Below are 24,472 nucleotides of genomic sequence, written 5' to 3' on the forward strand. Positions count from 1 at the left end.
CGCATAGCACATGGTCCAAATTTATGTTTATCAATAAGGCTGATCACAGGAGGTTTTTTTCACACCGATTGAGTAGCCATATAGAAAAAAAAAAAACAACAGCATGTACTATTCTCATCTATATTTTTGCATGAGACTTGCCTATTCAAGTCTATGGGCGTGAAAGAAAAAAAAAATCAGCTCCCATATCCGTATCCGTATCCGTATTTCATCCAATTCTTACAGCTGCATTGCCATTATTAACCTAGGAAACTGTATTTGATCATGTACAGTTTGTAAAGGGAACATGACAGCTGATACATCCGGTCCATGGCCCGGGCAGCATGCATCAGCCACTGGGTGTAGTATCCCAACCACGTAGTTTTACTCTGAAACACTTCGGTGTTTCAGAGAAAAACGTGCTTTAATAGATGCTGGGGACCGAGACATCGCTGTAGATTAAACAGGCGGGTCCCCGGCGGCTTCTCCCTACCCGCTGCCAGTGACTGGCAGGTTTCTGCCTATACACACAGACACAGGCGGGGAAGCTACAGTCAGTGGCTGATGCATGCCGCCCAAACCATGAGCAGTGTGCATCAGCTGTCATGTTCCCTTTTTAAATTGTTGTATAAATATGGATGCAATACAGTTGAAAAGTGTGTTTTTTTTTTTTTTTTGACACTATTTCATACGTTCATCTGAACCACTGCATCCGAAGACATGTCAGAAGACAAATGTTGCCCACAAAGTTGTAAAATGTTAGAGCATGTTGTATTATTGTAACCTAAGAACTTTGATTTGGAAACCCAGTTAGTTCAACCAAATACCTTCCATACTGTGCAAACTGCAAGGGGCGATCAAAATTCCAAAACCTTCATCTTCAAATGTGGAGAATAATACGATAGAAAGACTTTGCTAGGAGTATAATTATCTCTTAGATGTTCACATATTTTATACCTCTCCAATAAGATGTTGATCTCCAATTAACTGTAGCAAAATGATCTAAGTAGTGTGGGATGTTACTGTGTGAAGACACTATTATGGAACATCTTTGTTTTAACCTCAAAAGAAAATGTAATTATGCAGGTGGTCAGACAGGGAAACAAAGTATTGGACAGAGCCATTCCTTTGCTTTAATTCATTAAAGTTCCGCATATTCTTTAAGGAAAGCTTTTAGCAAGAATGTGAAAAATAACTTCTTCAAAAATCATCTTTTCTAATAACTCATTTTAACTCTGGGAAGTATAATTTTATTCTAATGGTCCTCACATTTTCTTAGTAGCCTAGAAAAAGCTCATTGGTAATTGAAAGTGGAACTGGTTTCGCGCTTAGTGGGGGTGGATTTTTGTTTTGTGGGGGTATTGAAAGGCTTTTAATGAGGTTTTCTGGCCTTAGAGTCACTGCAGACTTGTAGCCTAAGTGACTGCAGACTTATGAATCCTTACATCACACACATTTGGAGCTTGACCGCAAGTATGTGATTTTTCAGAAAAGCGGTCACATGCCAACTATATGGGTACAGCCTCACTCAATGCAAGTGTTTTGAGCGAGGCTGGACATGTCCAGTCTGAATGTGGTTGCAAATATGCAAATCACATACCTGCGGTTATATTACTGCCTGCTACTGGAATAATAATAATAATATTTATTATTAATTTTTTTTGGCAATGTGTGAATGGGGTTTTGAAAATCTGATTCACTTGTATTATAATTTCATATGGTTTCAGGCCCTGAATGTAAACCTGTTTCCATTCATCAACAGCAAGTATTGTTTGAAAGGTGAACTAATTGACATGGCGTTATAAAAGGCACTTTACATATTTGCCCTTCTCTTGTTTGCATGTAGGTTTGATAAGATGATTAGTGGACTGTACATGGGAGAAATTGTACGTCAAATAGTTATTAAACTGGCAAAGAAAGGTCTACTATTTGGCGGCACAACGACACCTCAACTACTTGCCAAAGAAGCAATACACACCCAAGATGTATCAGACATTGAGAAGTAAGTATTTTAACATGCATTTCATTATGCTGCAGTTACTCATTTATTTCCTTTCACATTTTATTTTCAGAAAGCCAGATATTGTAAAACTGTTCATATGTAGAGGTTTTTGTTGCGTTTTCTTTTCTGCATAAAATACCGCAGGGTATAGCCATGAAACTACAATGTATGTTGCGATATATTTTGGTGCTAAGCCATCTTGATCTCAACAGGGGAAAAACTGCAGTAAAAATTCTGAATGAATTAACATGCGGAATTTCTTTTTAAAAAATCACGATAGGTAAAACACAAATTTATTATACATATAAATATATATATATATATATATATATATATATATATATATATATATAAATATTATTTTTGGGGGCATCAGAAAAGCATGTTTAGAAGAGGAAATAAAAAAACACAGGTCAGATCCTAAAGATTTTCAATGACGTCTTTTTTCAGACAGATTCCGTTTGGAACCTACCTGGAAAGAGCATAAAAAAAAAACTCCAAAAGGAATCAACACATGCACTGCATCCATAAAAACAACTTGCTGTGCATATGTTGGCTTATTGAACTTTTTTTAACAACGTCAGGCTTTTGAAGTTGTTAAAAGAAGTGACTTCTGCTTGGAAGTCGCTCTCTATGAAGATGTGAATTTAGAATAAATTGCTGGCAGTGGAGCCACAGCAAAAAGTGTCAAACACGTCAAAAAACCCTCCAGGAAAACCACTTCATTGCCCTGAAGAGTCTCCTACTTCAAAAGTCAGTGGGTATGCCGGCATCTAAGGCTCCATATGCACATACCCTAAGGTTATCGGGGAGTTGCCATTATTCCAATATTCAATATTTCACAAATATTTTCTGCTTTTAGATTCTAAATGTTCATGTAAAATTGTGTGCATTTTTTTTTTGTGCAGTGATTCCTCTGGTCTAGGAAAAATTAAAACTCTCTTGGTTTCCTTGGGATTAAACCCGACTGAGCAAGACTGTGCCCTGGTGAAAAATGTATGTAGTGCTGTGTACATGAGATCTGCAAAGCTGTGCGCTGCTGGCCTTGCTGCAGTTGCCAACCGCGTTAAGAATAATCATCATGACCCAATGGGATGGATCACTGTTGGAGTGGACGGTTCTGTTTACAAGACAAACCCAAAGTAAGATACTAAAATGTTTGTCAGACATTATGTTCTTTAGTATAATACCATAGCTTCACTATTGGACACTTATCTATTGTCCAAAAAAAACAGAATTTGTACCACTTGGTACTAAGCAAGCTACCATTTTGTCCTTCGTGGATGCAGTTCTGAGTCTGAATGCAGACTGGCACAAATAGTATTTTCAGAGCCCATATGAAATTGCAGGGCATAGCTGACTTTATTGGTCCCATGTTGACTACAATCTTCTTTTCTCCAGATCAGTAGTACAGGCACAAGTCTAAATTTTTTTGCATTGAGCCATCACAGAATAAATTAGTAACACAAGATCTATTGTGTGATAAGAAAAGATTAGAGGAAGATCTTTAAAAACATTTGGTATAATAGTGGGGGCAAACAGCGGCAACTAGTATATGGGCTACTTGAAGGGGAAGGTATATGACGCGCCCCCTGGGCCTGTGTTGTGCAGGGGAACCCGGAACCGGGCCTGTTGTAGAATGCTGGGGGTTGTAGTCTCCGTGTGGCGGTGACCCGGTCCGTGCCCAGGGTGGTCAAACCAGTGGCAGTTTTAATGTATAGCAAATGTCCGACTACGCCACCCGTGGATTGCGGTCAGTGGGGACCGCCGCTGTGCTGCCGATTTCTGAGGCTGATGTTGTTTGCGCAGCCGAGTATGGGATAACTCCCCACGGGAGAAGTATTGCCTCAGGGCAGCTAATGTGAGAGATGATGGGAGTGATGGTGTGAGGGTCCCAGTGCTAATGGTGCTGGTGCGGCAAGGAATCACAGAGACGTGAGGTGCAGTTCAGGGTCTTTACTGATGGTACAAGGCAGACCCTCCCGGGAGTACTGGCTAGTATAAGGGGCCTGGTCAGTCTGCAAGCAAGCAGGAGTTCCCCTGGCCAGGTGGAGTTGTAGGCCTCCCCGTTTATCTGCACTCTTCCTGGCTACCTTGCTGTCAGCGGTTACAAGTAGCCCACGTCCCTGAGTATACCGTGTGGTGCTCACCCGTATGGCTGGTGACTTGGGGCCTTCTGTTAGCCTCCGCTCCTGGATGGCGGCGCTGGTCCCTTCTTTGTGACTGAGCCTCCGGGCTTCTATGGCCAGAGGACCTGGAATCCCCTGCCGGCTGGTTTCTGCTGCTGGGTATATATCAGTCCCCACAGCCTCGGACTCCTGTGTCCAGTTTTAGTAACTTCAGCCAGGGCGAGCTATATCTCTGCTCACAGCCCCTGGCCTTCTGCCTCTGCTCCTACAGAGCTCCTGATGTATCTTTTCCTGTGTCTGTAGCTTCACTCTAGGCTCTGACTGCTCTGCTTGTTCTGCAGGCTCTGTCTCCGTCTAACCTAATCCCGCCCCAGACCCAGTTTATAAGGGCAGATTCCTCCCCTCCCAGGTCTGGGTGGGCCGTGTTGCATGCTTAGGGCTCCTGACCAGAGAAACCTCCCACTTGCTCTCAGACATAATATCTCTATTACTGTGGCAACCAGACCCCTGGGGTGTCACATATACTCAACTGGTGTTTTTAAAGGAGAAGTAAGATAGATATATTATATACACTGCTCAAAAAAATAAAGGGAACACTCAAATAACACATCCTAGATCTGAATGAATGAAATATTCTCATTGAATACTTTGTTCTGTACAAAGTTGAATGTGCTAACACCAAAATCACACAAAAATCATCAATGGAAATCAAATGTATTAACCAATGGAGGCCTGGATTTGGAGTCACCCCCAAAATTAAAAACACATTACAGGCTGATCCAACTTTGATGTAATGTCCTTAAAACAAGTCAAAATGAGGCTCATTATTGTGTGTGCGGCCTCCACTTGCCTGTATGACCTCCCTACAATGCCTGGGCATGCTCCTGATGAGGTTGCGGATGGTCTTCTGTGGGATCTCCTCCCAGACCTGGACTAAAGCATCCGCCAACTCCTGGAAGTCTGTGGTGCAACGTGATGTTGCTGCGTGGATTGAGACATGATGTCCCAGATGTGCTCAATCGGATTCAGGTCTGGGGAATGGGCGGGCCAGTCCATAGCTTCAATGCTTTCATCTTGCAGGAACTGCTGACATACTCCAGCCACATGAGGTCTGGCATTGTCCTGCATTAGGAGGAACCCAGGGCCAACTGCACCAGCATATGGTCTCACAAGGGGTCTGAGGATCTCATCTCAGTACCAAATGGCAGTCAGGCTACCTCTGGGAGCACATGGAGGGCTGTGCGGCCCTCCAAAGAAATGCCACCCCACACCATTACTGACCCACTGTCAAACCGGTCATGCTGAAGGATGTTGCAGGCAGCAGATCGCTCTCCACAGCGTCTCCAGACTCTGTCACGTCTGTCACATGTGATTAGTGTGAACCTGCTTTCATCTGTGAAGAGCACAGGGCGCCAGTGGCGACTGCCAATCCTGGTGTTCTGTGGCAAATGTCCTGCACGGTGTTGGACTGTGAGCACAACCCCCATCTGTGGACGTCGGGCCCTCATACCACCCTCATGGAGTCGGTTTCTAACCGTTTGTGCAGACACATGCACATTTGTGGCCTGCTGGAGGACATTTTGCAGGGCTCTCGCAGTGCTCCTCCTGTTCCTCCTTGCACAAAGGAGGAGGTAACGGTCCTGTTGCTGGGTTGTTGCCCTCCTATGGCTCCCTCCACATCTCCTGGTATCTGCTCCATGCTCTGGACACTGTGCAGACAGACACAGCTACCCTTCTTGCCACAGCTCGCACTGATATGCCATCCTGGATGAACTGCACTACCTGAGCACTTCTGTGGGTTGTACTGTAGACACCGCCTCATGCTACTGTACCTCTAGGGATGAGAGCAATGGCAAAATGAAAAAGTGACCATAACAACAGCCAAAAAGGATGAGAACAGAGAAATGGTGTGTGGTCACCACCTGCAGAACCACTCCTTTATAGGGGGTATCTTGCTAATTGACGATCATTTCTACCAGTTGTCTGTTCCATTTGTACAACAGCATTTGAAATTGATTCACAATCGGCGTTACTTCATAACTGGACAGGTAGATTTCACAGAAGTGTTATTGACTTGGAGTTACATTGTGTTGTTTAAGTGTTCCCTTTATTTTTTTGAGCAGTGTATTTTTCTGTGTGATTGCGTTCTCACAATTACCAGCAAGAAAAGATATATTGAGTTATAAGGTTGTACTTGTAGTTTCTTTCATCCTGTGAAAAAGTTTGTATAAAATTCATTAGTGTTACGCCCACCGGTGGCACACATGGATTAGTAGACCCACTGTGCCACAGGGCTGGGCCTGTCTAGGTAGGGGCGTAGCTAAGTGGCTACCAGGTGTTTACTGCAGCTCCACATGGTGGAGACAGACTGGGCTGCAGGTAGCAGCCAGGTACCACTCCTAGACAGATGCCTGTACTGCAGCAGCTGACCTCAGGGGTCAGGTTAGCTGACACTGATTAGGACTCTGTTTAGACACATCGGTCTAGGATATTTGATCAGGGACTTGCTGCTTACAGACTAAGGGACAATGTTCAGACCCTGGCCACACCAGGACTAGGGGACAATGTTCCGACACTGGTCTACCAGGGACTTGGGTTCAGGACCTGGCCACACCGGGACCAGGGGACCTCCACAACTGCACTAGTAGAACACCACACTACCTAATGACTAAACTTAAAAAAGGGAGAAGAAATGAGTATTGCGGCATAACAGACATGATTTTATTAAGTGAAAATTACATAATGACATGTGCACAAATTTTCATTAGCATCACAAAGGGAATAAAGTGCAAAGTGCCGGATATCAGAGGATAGCATGAGTGATAGGGCAAACGGACTAAATAGGTGTATATAGCCACACATGTATGCTGGAGGTGAGCATGGGTAGATACATCAAAAAAGATTATAATGACAGGAACCACTACTAAGTATTAAGCTGCTTAGTGCAAATAGTATGAAATTAGACCAGAGTATATGAATATAAAAGCGGTCCCACTTGTAACCCAGTCCACCCCTCTAAAATCAAAGCAATATCACATGTGAAACTCACCCACATTATGTCCGCAAGGCCCTCGACTCACTGAGACCCCCCAACACAGGTAATGATGAAGGCAGCGCGCCCCGATGCGCATTTCGCTGATCTTTATCAAGATGTATCTTCCCATGCTCACCTCCAGCAAGGTGTACTTGACGCGCCCCCGGCGCCGTGGGGTACTCTGTGCCGGGCCGGTCGTTGCTAGGGGAGATGTCACAGTGGCGGTGACCCGATCTGTGACCCAGGGCAGTCAATCCAAAGGGGAATATTTACAGGGGATTTATAGTTTTTATATACAGTTTGTGACGCCACCTGTGGTATGCGGCTAGAGAGAGCCGCCACTGCGGAACCGGTCCTCTGGAGCTGATGTCAGTGCAGCAGAGTTGGTTTAGCTCTCCACAGGTAGAGCTTAGCTCCAGGGCAGTGTAGATGTTGCGGTGTAGTGCAGGGGGTGATGGCGCAGCAATAATTTCGCAGAGACAGTGGGGTGCAGTCTTCAGAGTTTACTCACAGTTGATAAGTTCCTCAGGTTACACTTTCCGGATTGCGACCTCCCACGTTGCGCTGCATTCACCAGGCAGGGGTTCAGCAAACTCCCAGGTGTTTCAAGAGTGCCTGACAGGACCCCCTTCGATATGCCCTTCTCAGCCGTCTTTCTGAGCTGGCCCTCACCCTTCTTGCCCTGCGCCTCGCCAAACAATGTCCCAAGCCGGTATCCTCGGATCTTTCTTGGCAACCTGGAGTTTCCTGGATCCTATGTGGTTACCTTTTTGGCGACTTGAGTGCGGATGTGGCAACTGCACCCTGAAAGTACAGAAGCCTCCGGTTTCCAGTTGAACCTTGTAATTCTCACTGATTAGGGGCCAGTCCCCTCTGCGGCTTGATCCCTCCACCGCCTGGCAGATTCGGGCGTACGGGTGGCCTCCAGCACTGCCCATACCCCTGGGATCCCTTCTTCGTTCCTGGAGCCTTTCTCCTGCTCCTCTCCTCCTCAGTCTGTCCTGGGCCTCTCGGGCTAGGCCCTCCTCCTGAGCAGAGCTCCTACAGAGCTCCTGCTCCTCTCACTTTTCTCCTCTGACTGAACTGAACTCCCAAGATGGCTTCTCTCTATATACTATCCCTAACAAGTGGCTCCCCTGATTTACTTCCTCCACCCACACCCACTACATGGTTGCCCCCGCTCCAGCCAGGGACAGGGCTCAGCAGGAAAGCAACGCATCTTGCCCTTCCTGCTGGTCTGGAGTAGTGTAGTGTTGGATGTAGGTGTTAGGGTCCCGGGCAACACTCTATCCTTACCTGAGAGTGAGATATCACACCTCTGGGTGAGATGCAGTACCTCTGTGGCGACTGAACCCTCAGGGGCGCCACATACTCATTATGCTGAATGCTGCTCTGCAACAAGCTGAGGGCATTTAGGATATGCTTGCACTGCCCTTTTAAGAGCAGGGGAGCATGTGCACTAGGCACTGCCGGGAACTGCGGCGCCAACATCAGCAGATCACAAGGAGCATGCCAGGGACCACGCCAAGGGCTGGGGTGTTGAGTAAGCTGATATCCCTGCATGGAGGGAGGTGAGGACACCATGCAGGGGTGCCGTCCATAGTGCTACAATTAGCACAGTGTATTAGGGCAAGGCCGGTTGTGGTGGCCATTGTGGAGCGAACAAGGAAGCAGAAAAAAACTGTCATGCCACATTAGGACTTTCTTGTGGATTGGCAGCATAGTTTTACTCTGCAAAAGATGAAATCTGCTACAGAATTTTAGATCGAAAAAGAGTGCAGTACTGGTGCATCTCTTTGATTTTTCAGTATAAGTGGGGGTTCCAGATATTGACTCTGCAAACATCAGTTGATTGCATGTTCTATAGAAGTTGCATCACTTACTGGCTGGGAAATATTTAACAGACTTTCAGTATGTTCTCCTTTGGCTCATAATAATTATTTATATAGCACCAATATATTCAGCAGCACTTTACAATTAAAGTGCTGTTCATTCTTCAATTATGAATTCATTAAAAAAAAAGGCTAGAAGTGCTTTCTCGCTTGATCAGCACATTTAAGTAAAAAAAAACATAAGTGAATATGTTCACTTTTATTTAGTATTTCAGAACTGAAGCAGTGCAAGAATTATACACGCGAATATACAGCAGCCATGTTACATCATTCCTGGATCTTCTGACCTAACCCAATGGTCTCATAGGTATACATAAGAAGAATATTTTTTACATCAGAAGACTCTCTGTTGGACTGGGAATATCGGCTGTAAAATGGCTGTTTATACATTTGTGTGACGAAACCTTTATTCAGACATCCGTTTTTTGTAAGGCATTTCATTGGTAATCCCAAATTTTTTAAACACTTTTTTTTTCTCATTTTGTTGATTTTACTTCTGCTCTTGCCTTACAAATACTGATGTGTGGGAAACGGCTAACTTTGATGCTGGCCATGTTCTTCATGATGCTAAACAGACTGTAGTTGATACAATCCAAGGACTCTATTTGTTTTATTTCAGGTTTGGTGAACATCTCAATCAGACTCTGGAGAAGTTGGCTCCAGGCTGCAAAATTAAGTTTCTAGTGTCTGAAGATGGAAGTGGAAAAGGCACAGCAATCGTAACGGCTGTAGCACAGCGTCTTGCTGACCAAAGACAATTAATTGATAAAATCTTAGAACCCTTTATTATGACCCAGGCAAAACTAAAAGGGATTCAAAAACGCATGCGAAATGAAATGGAAATTGGTCTTCAAAAATGGACACAACCTGAAGCTATTGTCAAGATGCTTCCCACATTTGTGAGGGCTACTCCAAATGGAACGGGTAACTAATAAACTAAATATCTTCTGCATCCATATAGCAAATTGTTGCAAACTGTAAAACTAGGACATTTTTAATCCTATATAGAAAGAGGAGAGTTTCTAGCTCTCGACTTGGGAGGAACAAACTTCCGTGTTTTGTATACCCACGTGGGTGTAAAGAATGACGGGGGAGTACAAATGAAAAGCAAAACTTTTGCCTTGCCGACTGAAAAAATCCAAGGAACTGGAGAAGAGGTATGGGTTAATGATTTATGACCTCCTGCATATGGTAACCTGCCACATTTTAATAACCTAAATTGAATTTATTAATCACTACTACGTATAACTGAGTAAGAAGAGTCTCAGGACCATGGTCTGGCATCCACTTTGGTAATTCAAGTCCAATGCAAATGTAGTGACATCGCATGAAGCCTAGTTATCGTTGCCCTGGTCTAGCTGCCATCCTATGCTTGGTTAATTGCACCAAGTCAGAACCTTTATTTTTGTGGTAGTACTGTATTTTATATTTGAATATTGGAGAATGTTCACAAAACGGCATAAAAGCCACTATGAATTTCTCCATCAGAAATACGAGATTGACATGTGAATTTCTACTTCTGAGTGTGCAACAGATCTACATGACCATTAGTCCCAAAGGCGTTCATTGGGGCTAATTTTTGGCATTTCTGTCCAAAAATTGAATATATTTTTTCCTATTGCATGTGAACAGAAATGCAGAAACCCCATTTACATGTATAGGATGCAGATACCAAAATCCAAATCTCAACATGCCTTTAGTGGACCTTTTTCAGATGTTATAAATGTTACCTTTTGAAGTACTTAAAATCCTCGCTAAATTAGAGAAGTTTTTCTTCTGCTTGATATATACTATTGTTAATTTATACTCATTTGCACATTTATATTAGATGCTTGCAACCATTTTGGTTGAAAACTAGTTGTGGGACATTGTATAAATGGTCATGCATAGTATCTTTCTGTCCTGGAAGGTAAAACCTGACCTCAATCTTTTCATCTTCACCACTAGAAATATAACGCATTAAAAAGTATGGGACTGTGAAATTGCTGATCTTGAGTTTTCTTTCAAACTAATTATTTTCCCTTTTCCTCTCTTCTCAGCTCTTCGATCACATTGTGAATTGCATCACAGAATTTCAAAAAGAGAATAATCTTCAAGGGAAAAGATTGCCCTTGGGTTTTACATTCTCCTTTCCTTGTAAGCAGAACAGTCTAGATCAGGTAAGATACTAAAAAAAGATGTGCTTGTCCCTAAACCAACTGCACTGGTATACTTAAGAGTTTTCTTGCCTAAATAGGGCATCCTGATTTCTTGGACAAAAGGTTTCAGTGCTTCAGGATGTGTGGGAGAGGATGTGGTTAGGCTACTCAGAGACGCTGCAATACGGAAACAGGTAATGGCAGTTTGATTAATGCATTCTGTCTTGTTCAGGTTCCCTTTTTTCCCCCGCATGGTGATTATTTGAGCTCTATATTTTACAGAACTCTGACTTCTATGTTATTGCACTTGTGAATGATACTGTGGGAACAATGATGTCCTGCGGATATGATGACCCAGCCTGTGAAGTAGGCCTAATAGTAGGTAAGATATACTAGAAGAACAAAAGTATTGGGACATGTAAACATTGCACTTTCAGGAGCTCTTATGACACTCCAATGGGAATTTTCTCTAAGTTTTTTGAGTGTGTCTCAGGGAATTTTTGCCCATTAATCCAAAATGTCAGACACTGATTTTGGACAAGAGGGTCTGGCTCTTAATCATGTTCAGGTTAATCCTAAAGGTGTTTGATAGGGCCAGTTAAGATCTTCCATAGCAAATGCTCTCAACAAAGTCTTAATGGATTTTGCTTTTTTGGGGCCCAGTCATGTTGGAAGAGAAAAAGGAAAACCTCCCACAAAGTTGGGAGCATAAAATTGTTAAAAATGACTTGATATCCTGAAGCAATAAGATTTTTCCATCATTGTAACTAAAGGGCCTAGGCCAACCTCTGTGAAAAAACAGCCCCATAGCATTATCCCTCCCCCCTCAAACTTTACAGTTGCAAAATGCAGTCAACCAGGTAATCTTTGTGTTCGACAAACTTGTCCATTGGGGTAGTATCATTGGTCACTCCACGGACAGCTCGGGAGTTGAGTATGTGGCATGCTTTATATCACTACATCAGACACATGGCAATTGTGCTTTGTGATGAACAGCATGCAACTGCTCACCCATGGAAACCCAAGGCTATAAGCTCCCAGGACAGTTTGTGCCCTGATGGTAATACCAGATGAGGTTTGTAACTTTGTAGTTATTGGGTCAGCAGAACATTGGTGACTTTTATGCACCCTGCGCCTCAACACTTGGTGACCCCACCCTGTAACTTTATGTGGTCTCCTCTTTGTGGCCGAGTTCCTTTCGGTTCCTAAACAGTTCTATGCTTCAATAAGCTCACTCAGTTGATGATGAAATATTTTAAAAGGAAAGAAATTTCACAAACTGACTTGTTGCAGTGGTGTCATCCTCTTACAATACCATGCTCTATATCCGTGAGCTATTCAGATCAAACAATTGTTTCACAAATGTTAGTAAAGTCAAACTGCCGTGGTAGGTGCTTGATCTTCTACCCTTCAAATGGAATTCAGTGACTGAGGTGTGTACTAATATTTTTGTCTACATGGTGAACATCATACTGTTTCCAATGTCATCCATTACATTGTGCCACAGGTCCTCATCTGATAGTGTTGATGTATCCTGAATATAAAAAATGATCAAGTTTATCAAGTATGTATCATGAACACAATACCCCTGAAGCAGAGGACAAGTCACTATAAGGCACCCCAACCGCCACCCTTGTCAACGGGCTGCATAGTCATTTTGTTTACTGTGACCCACAAGAAACTGAGCCTGACATCTGTAGAAATGTTAAGGGATTGCCTCCTTGTGGCCATTCTAGACTTTCCCTGTGTTAAGTCAAAGCATTTTGTCTGTTTCTTTATCCTTGTCACTCTGCCACCTCGGCTTACAGACTCCTCCTTGGATGGCTGGCAACCCTAGCTATTTCTGCCATTCAGGCAAGCAAAAAGTCGTTCCATTCTGATATGCCAACTAGAAATGGTGAAGCCAGGTCGTGTACATGTAGAATAAAGGATTTATTCTCTTCCTAATCCATTTTCAGATTGTGTCTTGTCTAGAAGATTGTTGTAGTAATATTGAATTACAAATTACATTTTATAATGGTCTAAGCTGCATATCCTATATTTTACAGGTACTGGCACTAATGCTTGTTATATGGAAGAGATGAAAAATGTGGAGCTTCTGGATGGAAATGATGGACTAATGTGTATTAATATGGAATGGGGGGCGTTTGGAGACAATGGATGTCTGAATGATATCATTACATCTTTTGATCAAGATGTTGACAACCACTCTATAAATCCTGGAAAACAAAGGTGCATGATCAATCTTATCCAGTATTTCAGTATTGTTTATTCAAAAAAAAAAACTTTCTACAGTTCCATGTGAAAACTATCTTTTAAGGTTCATTTAAACTGCAAGATTATCATGAATGAGCACTCCTAGGAACACTCGTGTCACGATACTTTTGCTGTTTAAGCGGGCTACCAATCCCTTGATGAAAGAGAAAAATGCTAGTTTGTCAGACTAATTTTTAAGCTGGCTTAAAAATCTTCATTCTCGGAAGCTCATCATCCTGTGCAAACGGGTCTTACGCTGCTGAAAACGATGGAAGCCTATGTGCACTGAATTACCTATTACAGATCATTCAGTGCACAATGGCAGGGTAGTCTACCTGCATAAATGGGCAATTAAACAGCTGATCAGACAAATTGCTGATTGCCGTTAAGTGCCACATCAACTAATGTAAATGGATTCTTGGCTTAAAGGGAATCTTTGTCAGCAGATTTTTACTCTGCAATCTGAGGGCAGCATGATGTAGGGACAGAGTCTGATTCCAATGATTTATCACTTACTGACTGCTTGGTGTAGTTTGGATAGAATCCCTGTTTTCTCTGCTGTAGAAATATCAGTGGTCAGAATACTGAACTATGTATAACTGCTCCCACACCACCTTGCTGACAATGTACAGTGCACACAGGAAGCTTTCAGTAGGTGGTGGTGGGAGGGTGGGGGGTTTACACAGATTACCCTGACTGGCCTGCATGTAAGATCTGGTCCTCTAATGACAATCTCTTGCTGATAAAACACTGATTATATTGAATCTATAGCACATGGCCTAGAAAGTAACATATTGCTGGAATCAGGCTCTGTCCCTACAACATGCTGCTCTCAGAATGAATGGCAAAAACCTGATGACAGATTCCCTTTAAGGCTGTGTGCCCACAATGCGGATTTAATACATTTCCGCGGCGCCATTTCCTCTCCGAAAACGCATTAAAAGCGCATTCTAAGTTGTCTGCCATGTTTCCCAATGATAATCCACATGTGTGTGCACATGCTGCGGAAATTTCCACTGCTGATTATCATTGCGGAAAAATCCGCAGCACAACCATTTCTTGTGCGGAATTCGCCGCCATTGACTTGCATTGAATCGCATAACATCCACATGTATGCATGCGGACGTTATGTGGGTCAATGAGTGTATGGTACCCGAGTCTGGAGAAGAGGAGACTCTCCTCCAGACCCGGGTATCATTAGTAAAAAAAGAATAAAACGTAAAAAAAAAAACATTATACTTGCCTCTCCAGCGTCCCCCAGTCTCCTCTCCGGTGGCGTCCTCTATCATCAGTGTCCCGCGGTGTTCTGAAAGGACCTGCGGTGAAGTCCTTTAGTCATGTGATGTTCACGTGACCGCTGACATCGGCGGCCCCATGTCCTGTCAGCTGACTAAATGACGTCAGCGCAGGACCTTTCTGAACACTGCGGGACGCCAAGGACAGAGCACGCCACCGGAGAAGGAGACCGGGGGCCGTCGGAGAGGCAAGTATAATGTTTTTTTATTTTTTTATTTTTTTACTATTGATGCATTTAAAGCAGCTTAGTTGGTCACACACTATAAATCCATGCCAGTTGTCAAGCCCTTTTCCAAGTGATGCTCAAAATCGCTTGGCAAAGCACTTGAAAAAAAACGCATGCGGAAATGCATGTGAAAAACGCTTCTCTCTGGCAGAAACAACGCATGTAAAATCCGCATGCTTTTTTCTGCCAAGTAGATTAAGAAATGCTCAGAAATTTCTACTTCATTTCTGCATCGAGGGCAGATAGCCTAAAAGGTTATTGGAAATTCTAAAAAAGCAGCATGTGTTTTTTTTTTTTTTTATTATAATTTTGTATAAAATTGTTTACACTCTCCCTCTGCTCCCTGCAGTTCAACAGTCTCCAAGTGATTGTGAAAGCTTCCTACTAGTGATGAGCGAGTATTCTTCATTAACCCTTTCAGTGAGCATGCTCCGGTGCTCGCTGAGTATTTTGGCGTGCTTGATGCTTCATACATTGTCGCCACGTCTGCAAGTGTCACGGCTGTTAGACAGCTGTGACACATGCGGAGATAGCCTGTTCACCAGGCACCGTGACACTTTCAGGTGTGGCGACAATGAATGAAACGCCGAGCACCCAAGCGTGCTTGCTGAAAGGGTTAATGATGCATATTCGCTCATCACCTCTTCCTACTTATTTCTGTATTGAAGTACATATAGGTCATGTGGTTTGGTGTAAAGAGTACCAAAGCACAGACTCTGCACCAGTTTGCTTGATCCCTGTAGCTAGCCATACATGATGGTTATGGCTCGCTTAGATGAGCCAATAATCATGGAGCAAGCACTCATAGAAATGTTCGTTTCAAGCTATCAGCCTATATACACAGGCAGCCCAACAAACGAGCAAAATGTTTATTCATCAGGTAATTGATTTTTAAGCTGGCTTAAAAATGCTAGTGATGGGCTGCCTGATGCCCCATGAACACAGATGATGTGGTGCCGATAACATGGCATTCTATGCGCACAGAACGATCATAATAATGATCGTTCTGTGCACTTAGTGTTCGTTAGCCTGTCTGGACTGACCAGCAAATGACCACTGCTAATCATTTTGCATGTAGCTGATTGGCAGTTGTTCAACAATGATTGGCTATGTAAAAGAGGCATTATTCACTTGTAAAATGAAGAAAAACTGGGAAAAAAAACTAAGCACAATAGGGTCTTATCTGGTGTAAAAGGAAATCGGGGTGCTGCTAATTACTCACCTGATCGAGTTACGCGAAACCCAACAACTCGAGTAGCTTAGAAAGTCTGCTTCTACAGACCCATCGTTAGATCCAAAAGGAAAAGAACAATATAAAATAGGGTTCACTGCACTGCGGTTGTTAACCGATGGATGAGACCAAGGATATTTTATATGCGATTTATTATCAACTCGTTTCAAAGTTATCAAACGTCTTTATCAGGACAAACCACGATGGGCAATGTAAAAGAGCCATTATTCCCTTGTAGATGAAGACCAATCGTCTCATGAGTTGTCCAAAGAGATGGCAAGAATTAGTCATATTGGGTTTTAGCCTACTAATACGTGCACTTGCCTATGTGACTTTAAGTTGTATTTTTAGTTTTTTCATCCATGTATGAAAGAAGCATTGATGAAATCAACATCTTGATCAGCAGAGACATTCAGTTAGGAAACTAACAATTAAAGTCAGCAGTACTGGTCTGGAAAACACGGATGCCAATATTGCCAGCATATTATTGAAGCTTTGAGTCTATTTAGATTGTTCTATCAGAAAGCCTGAGCTCAAACCAGATTAAAGATCCAAACAAAAATAATCTACACTGATTTATAGAGCTAAAAAAAATGATAAAATGGTGGAGACACAATTCAAGTTACAACCACCGGCATCATACACTCAGTAAAAGTGACTGTTTCCATATGCCTAATTTTTCAGATACGAGAAGATGATCAGCGGAATGTACTTGGGAGAGATTGTGCGCCAAGTTCTAATAAAACTCACCCAAGAAAAAGTTCTCTTTGGTGGCAGAATCTCTGACAAACTGAACACGAGAGGTCTCTTCCCTACTAAGTTTTTATCAAGTATTGAAAGGTATGTCACTTTATAATGTATGCAATAAATTTTCCTTATTTTGTTTCTCCTGAAATATACTATGTATCTATTTATGTATGAGATGATGGAAGTGCAATGGTGAGCACCCCCTAAAACTAAAAAAATAACAGCTTTTAGCGCTTTTTTTCTTTTTTTAGATATGCATTCAATTGCTTATAGTAAGTGTTAACTTTAGAACTTTTTTTTCAACTTTAACAATATTGAACCTACCGCAACATCACACTTCTGTAAAAATGCAAGACCATGTAGATTGACTGTTACAGCAATGGACGGGTTAATGAAAAGTGAGCATAATGTTTATTTTTAATCAAATTCTCAGCTAAACCATTCTTACGCATTCCAAAAAACAAGCAAACACTCAATTTTGTGCACGTCTGTGTACCGCGATGTGTGCTTTTGTTTTTGATTGACTCTAAAATAAACCACAGAAATGATTTATTTTTCTGTCATGCCATATTAACATATTTCTGATTAGTTTCCTCCTTTGAATTATGTCATGCTGAGATTGTTGTTTTTCTGTGAATTGTGCCGGAGGTGATACAGACTTGTAGACATTTACATAGGCTTCTGTTTCCTCGGCAGTGATACCCTTGGCCTGCTGCAGGTTCGCTCCATTCTAGATCAGTTGGGTCTGAAGAGCACATGTGACGATACAGTGCTAGTGAAGGAGGTTTGTATCACTGTATCAAGAAGAGCAGCTCAACTATGCGCTTCTGGCATTGCTGCTGTTGTAGAGAAGATCAGAGAAAATCGGGGCCTTGAGCATCTCAGAATCACAGTAGGAGTGGATGGAACCTTGTACAAGCTGCATCCCCAGTAAGTGGATAGAAATTAAAGGTAATCTGTCAGTAGGATCAACCCTCCCTAATCAATGTACTTGGGCATGTAGGGCATAGAAAGCTAAATAAAAATAATACCTTGATATCTGCGATCCAATGTCTTATTAAGAAAAAAGTGGATTTCTCTGGAATATGTAAATGAGTTCTTAAGCTCTATGGGCTGGACAAAGATTTCCCTCGAATCTGCCTCTAGCGCTTATTTTATATGAATAAAGGCATTACACATGGATCAGGAGAGAAGACTGTCAGTCATTACATGTCTCCCACTAGTAACACTCCCTTTCACTTAAAGTAAGGCAAACTCTCAGAAAAATCTGTGTCTGGCCAATAGAGCTTAACAGCAAATTTATACATTAAGAAAAATGTGAAATTTTCTGGAATAAGAAATCGGATCGCAGAGATAAAGGTATCATTTTATTTAATCTTTTATGCCCATGAATATTGAATAGGAGGGTTTATCCTACTGACAGATGCACTTTAATATATTAGGCAGTCTCTTAATAATCAAATATATGTTGAATTTAAAGGGAACCTATCAGAGATTGACATGTTTAAATTAGGTTTTTAGAATGTGTGTATAATGTATTTCACATTGTTTATTAACTCCTTGTTACACTGCGCATACAAAATCTTTTCTGACCTTCCCCTTTACACTGATCACTTGAGCTATTTTTTCCTGCTCTTTAGCCCATTTGTTGCTGTGTAGACTTGACCAAAGTCAGTAGAGAACTAGAAAATGTAATGGTTCTATGGTAATTCTGGAGACCTACATAAGATAAAATGACAACACTTTACAGACAAACAAGGCAATTTAAATGGGGTTGTCCAGCCTTGGGCCACAAGTCTACAGTCACTTTATGTGATTGCAAACTTGTGAAACCCCATGTCTTGCGTGCTGTGAGGATTCTCCAATCCCGGGAGCAGCGGGCACGTGACCGCAAGTATTCTGTTTGCATAAATGCGGTCACATGCCAACTAGATGTGTGTAGCCTAGCTCAATGAAAGTGTATTGAGCGAGGCCCAACAAGTCTAGTTGGAATGTGGCTGAAAGTATGCAAATCGTGCAGGATGTGAGGATTCACAAGTCTGCAGTCACATATTGCAATCCCTTCAAGGATTTCCTCTCAGTCACTGATGTGGGAATTGGCTGTACCATTGCAGACATCACATCTTGAGAAATGGTATTAGTCTATAGACTTTTCTGTGACCATTGACCATCACCGTCTCTTCTTGCTGACTTTTTGGCTTAGATTATAATTGTAAATATTAGTAGTTATTTGAGCCATGTAGTCATGCAAAATGAGACTCTACTATGCCCAGTTCCTGTGTGTGCACCACTGGGGATAGATGCTGTCGGCACTTACAGGCTTGGTCATATAGTTTTATATCTGAATATTCTGACTGCGATCCATCGTTTTCTGAAATGGGTTATTTTTACTGCAATCCTTAGCCTGAATGTAAAACTGACATTTATATTACTGTGCTTGGAGCTTGGCTGGACTGTGAAGCTGGAATTATTTAGCAGTCCTTTGAGAACAATGAGTCAACTCTCTATCTAGATGTTGTGACTTGTAGACTTGGAGTTCAGTTGCTAAAAGTTGTACAGATTGCTGTTTATTTTTTTGTCCTTGTCATTTTATAATGTACAGTGCATTTGTTTTGAGAAACGTGTGCAATAAAGTTTCCCAGGTCTTCTTAAGGAAGCTCATGTTCATATTATGAAATGTTAGCAAATTCCCTTCTTTGATTAAATCTTGATGTTTTGAAAGTCTCCAGTGATATTATTCCTACAAACCACAACTCCATCGGACACTTTAGACTTAAAGGAAAAAATGACATCAGAAAACTACCTACTGTTTGATAAGGTTTAAAAAATAAAAACTTAATTTAAAGTCTGTCAAATTTTTACTTATTTTATTTTTAGAGGATTTTTTTATCATCTGTATTATCTTGCAATTTTCATAATAGGTGCTAGGCCTAATATTGGACTTCTGTTCTTTTCAGCAGCCCAGGAGGTCCTAAGCAGCTTTAGATGGGGTCTGATCCTTTTGGAGGTTGTTTTGGGTAAAGGTCATTGTTGAGGGAGGATGAGGAGATGAGATTTGACCATCGGCTGTTGTAAATGGTGGATCCTGTTTTATCTACATTTAATTATTGTAGGTATAATGTATCCTTAATTGTAATGATAATGAGACTAATAAAGTCTCTTGTAAAGAACTGCAAGAATGAGTCTAAAATTAGGCCCAGTGCCCACTGTGACGATTACAAGATTTCAGATTTGTTTTCTTATTATTAGAGTGATTAGAAAAATTGAAATGAAAAACATAATTTTTATTAAAGGTAATCTGTCACCCCCCTGGGATGTATATAACCTATTAATATGGGCATATAGGTGATAGAAATTTTAGTCTAGTCCTACCTGTGTGCCTCATATTAGTGGTCTTTGTGGTTAAATCTTATATTATATCTTTGTTAATCATTCTTTCCAGGCCCCGGGGCATAAGGGGCCCAGAAAAATCCCCACTTCCTCTCCATTATAAATGTGCTGTGTCGTGCAGTTGCGGCGCTGTAATCCTGCGCCTTTGAACTCCCTCCACGATCTTCCCTTCTATGGGAATAAGTCTCAGTGACTCACTGGCGCCTGCGCAGAAGATCACAGAATACCCTAATCAGTTATCTTCTGCGCCGGTGAATCAAGGAGACTTTCTCCCATAGAAGGGAGGATCGTGGAGGGAGTTCAAGGCGCAGGCTTGGGATTACAGTGCCGCAAATGCACGTCACAGGACACTGACGTGCAAGGGAGGGGGGTACTATTATAATGAAGAAAGGTGGTGGGGATTCTTTCCGGGCCCCTTATTCCCCGGGGCCTGGAAAGAATCCCAGGGGGTGACATATTCCCTTTTAAATACATTTTAACATTTAAAGCAATAGGTAATTTTCTGAGGACACGTACCCTTTAAGTCAGTATGCTGTCAAAGGATGCATTGATGAGGTTTGTCTTTTTTGTCTCAATTTGTAGCTTTGCTGGAGTGGTTGAGAAAACTGTGAAGATGCTGGCCCCAGAATGTGAGGTTACGTTTCAGCTTTCTGAAGATGGGTCTGGAAAAGGGGCGGCTTTAATTACTGCAGTTGCCTGTCGTGTTGCTGGTGCTGAGCCACTGCCAGCGTAAGAGGGAACAAGAGACCCAAGTACCAAGAGACCCAAATTGTTGAACTATTGCACTTCTACTAATTAATAAGCGTTTGTCTTTTAAATGTTCTATTTATATGGCGTTAGAAAATAAAATATTTTTGCATGGAGAAGTTTTTCCATTGTATTCAAATGGGTGCAATATCTGTTAATGCTGAATACTTAGCGGCACCAAAACAGAATTGGAGCACATCATGGGAAATGTTTTCATACATTACAATAATGACCTCTGATCCCAGTTTTGACCCTAAATATAAGGCCTTGACTCCCAGGAATATGACTCTGTGAATAAAGGTACCAAAGAACAATTTAAAGTACTGTGCAAACCTTGCCAATTGCACATTAGGGTATATTGTATTTTTGTCACACTAATATTTTATATATCTATGTTCCCCCAACTGCAGTCCTCAAGAGCCACCAGCACATCATGTTTTCAGGATTTCCTTATTACTGCCTGTGCAATACTAAGGAAATCCTGAAAACCTGATCTGTTGGTGGCTCTTGAGGGCTGCTGTTTGGGAATACTGTTATATATTAATGCAGAGGCGTAACTAATCCAGTGGGCTGCCAGGCAAAATTTGAACCTGGGCCTCCCAATCACTTGCATGCTGCTCAGATGCATGGCATTCAGTAATGTTTCTATAGTCTCTATAAAGACGTGTTTAGTCCCCATAAAAGGGGGGGGGGGGGAGTACAGATAAAATATAGAAATCTCATAGAAAATGCTGCAACATGATCATTTGAAGTAATACTTTTAAATAGTCATACAGTTGCCAAATGATGATTTTCCATATTTAACAAATTCCATAATACCACCATAGAAGGCAAAAAAAAATAAAAAATGGCACAACACCATGACTATTACCGCCGCATAATGTCTGATCATAACTACCCTCCTGTTACTGAACAAAACCTGCTTTTTAAAAAAGACCAATATACCACACACAAGCAACACATACTGTCACACCATGACCTCCATTATCAAATACCAGCTTTCCTTACTGAAAACCACAGTACGAAGACCAATATTGCACCAATACAGTGACCTTCTAGTGTTATAGTGCAGTTCTATAAAGGAGCTCTGTAGCTAGTATAAGTCTATGTTCCCACAACGAGTTTTTGGTGAGTGTTTTTACATTGCATATTTTCGAAAAAATGCAAGTAACCTATTTTACTTAATGGGTGCAGAAAATCTGCAACATCAAAAACTCACCAAAAGCTCACCGTGGGAACGTAGCCTAAGCAAATACAATGCAGGTAATTTCCAGTGACTTCTCCAGTCGGAGGCACTCATTTTAAATTTACTAATTCATTCCGCGCAAACCAATATGACTTCCTCCAGTCATGACTTGTCTCTGCAGAATGTTACACAGACCTTTATGGCTGATCACTTCTAGAGCACTCTAACCCCAATTGGTCACTGAAATAACTTGAAACCAACAAAAGTAATTTTCAGTTTAACCCCTTCACCCCGAAGCCTGTTTTCACCTTCCTGACCAGGCCATTTTTAAAATTCTGACCACTGTCCCTTTTTATGAGGTAATAATTCTGGAACGCTTCAACGGATCTCACTGATTCTGAAATTGTGTTAATAAATAACATTTACCACGTGTCTAGAAGGGTTAAAAGTTGACCAGCAACTTCTCATTTTTACAACAAAAGTTACAAAACCATTTTTTTAGGGACATCATAACATTTGAAGTGACTTTGAGGGGGGTCTATATGACAGAAAATACCACAAGTGACACCATTCTAAAAACTGCACCCCTTAAGGTGCTCAAAACCACATTAAAGAAGTTTATTAACTCTTCAGGTGCTTCACAGGAATTAATGTAATGTGGTAGGAAAAGATGAATATTTTACTTTTTAGTCACAAAAATTATTTTTCAGCCCCATTTTTTTTATTTTCACAAGGGTAACAGGAGAAAATGGACCCATAAAGTTGTTGTGCAATTTCTCCTGAGTACACTGATACCCCACATGTGCAGGAAAACCACAGTTTGGGCGCACTGCAGGGCTCAGAAGGGAAGAAGTGACATTCTGAAATGCAGACTTTGATGGAATGGTCTGTGGGCGTCATGTCGCGTTTGGAGAACCCCTGATGTGCCTAAACAGTGGAAACCCCCCACAAGTGACCCCATTTTGGAAACCAGACCCCCCAAGGAATTTATTTAGATGTGTGGTGAGAACCTTGAACCTCCAAAATTTATAACGTTGAGTTGTGAAAATAAAAAATAAAAAAAATCACATTTTTCCAGAAAAAAAAGTGATATTTTAGCCCCAATTTTTTATTTTCACAAGGGTAACAGGAAAAAATGGACCCTAAAAAACAGTTGTGCAATTTCCCCTGAGTATGCCGATGCCCCATATGTGGTGGAAAACTGTTTGGGGGCTCTGTAGGGAAGGAGTGACTGTTTGGAGCGCAGACTTTGATGGAATGGTTTGCAAGCATCATGTCACATTTGGAGAGCCCCTGATGTGCCTAAACAGTGGAAATCCCCCACAAGTGACCCTATTTTGGAAACTACACCCCTCAAAGAATTTATCTAGAGGCATAGTTTTATAGTAATGATTGCAATGCTTTTTGGTTTTACTGGTGTATGAATTTATAATGTGGTGTTGTGAAGAATACATCAGATTATAAAATTGTGTTGTGTCTAGTGTTGAGCGAGCACTAAAATGCTCGGGTGCTCGAAGCTCGGGCCGAGCTCACCGAGATACTTGGGAGCTCGACCCGAGCAACGAGCCCAATGTTAGTCTATGGGAGACCTGAGCATTTTTATTGCGGCACCCCCGGCAGTCTGTAGAAAGCCTAAAAAGTGCCCAAAATGATAGTGACAGTGCTCAAATGACATGGGGACAGCATGGGGATCGCCCCAGGAAGCATTTCTGACCCCCAGGTCACTGCTGTCAACAATGTGGTCAGAGGTATTAAGCCACTTTTACGGGCTCACAATAAAACGTTCAAAAACGAAACTGAAGCGGTTTTCCTGTGAAATATGTTAAGGAACATCCTTTCCAGGGTAAAGACTTGTGTATAAGGTAAAATAAATAACCAAAAACAAAAATACTCCTCCACACCTTGGGCTATGTTCACAAGTAGCATTTTTTATGCGTTTTTGCACTTTTGTATTGCTTTCAACCGTGACAAATGCATTCACCGGGAAATGTCATTTTAACATTTTACAACCTTATCTGGCCATGTGCTGTGTGACACATGCATACAGTGCTGAAAAAACATGGGAACAGCATGGGGAAGACCACATCTCTGACACCCAGGTCACTGCCTAAAAGTGTGCTCATCAGAAGTGATCCTTGCCGCATCAGAAGATGCAGACTTGCAACTATCACCGTGTAAATCCTTGTCCCAGGGCATTGTTCAATTGTACCTCCCCCATT

The 24,472-nt window shown here is 41.8% G+C and overlaps 1 protein-coding gene across 1 annotated transcript in view; it reads left to right on the plus strand.

The window, feature by feature from the left end:
* Positions 1–21,186, plus strand: part of HK3 (hexokinase 3) — a 128,712-nt gene extending 107,526 nt beyond the window's left edge. Inside the window, exons 9-19 of the mRNA XM_073651366.1 lie at positions 1,826–1,981; positions 2,890–3,123; positions 9,656–9,960; positions 10,045–10,193; positions 11,076–11,195; positions 11,273–11,368; positions 11,457–11,556; positions 13,223–13,406; positions 16,868–17,023; positions 17,627–17,860; positions 20,903–21,186. Of these exons, the coding sequence (XP_073507467.1) occupies positions 1,826–1,981; positions 2,890–3,123; positions 9,656–9,960; positions 10,045–10,193; positions 11,076–11,195; positions 11,273–11,368; positions 11,457–11,556; positions 13,223–13,406; positions 16,868–17,023; positions 17,627–17,860; positions 20,903–21,053 (1,885 nt within the window). The 3' untranslated portion in view covers positions 21,054–21,186. The remainder of the gene's footprint in view (positions 1–1,825; positions 1,982–2,889; positions 3,124–9,655; positions 9,961–10,044; positions 10,194–11,075; positions 11,196–11,272; positions 11,369–11,456; positions 11,557–13,222; positions 13,407–16,867; positions 17,024–17,626; positions 17,861–20,902) is intronic.
* Positions 21,187–24,472: the final 3,286 nt, after the last annotated feature.

This window comes from Phyllobates terribilis, unplaced genomic scaffold (assembly GCF_046119375.1).
Source record: "Phyllobates terribilis strain yellow unplaced genomic scaffold, ASM4611937v1 Scaffold_11__3_contigs__length_659146591, whole genome shotgun sequence".
NCBI classification, from domain to species: domain Eukaryota; kingdom Metazoa; phylum Chordata; class Amphibia; order Anura; family Dendrobatidae; genus Phyllobates; species Phyllobates terribilis.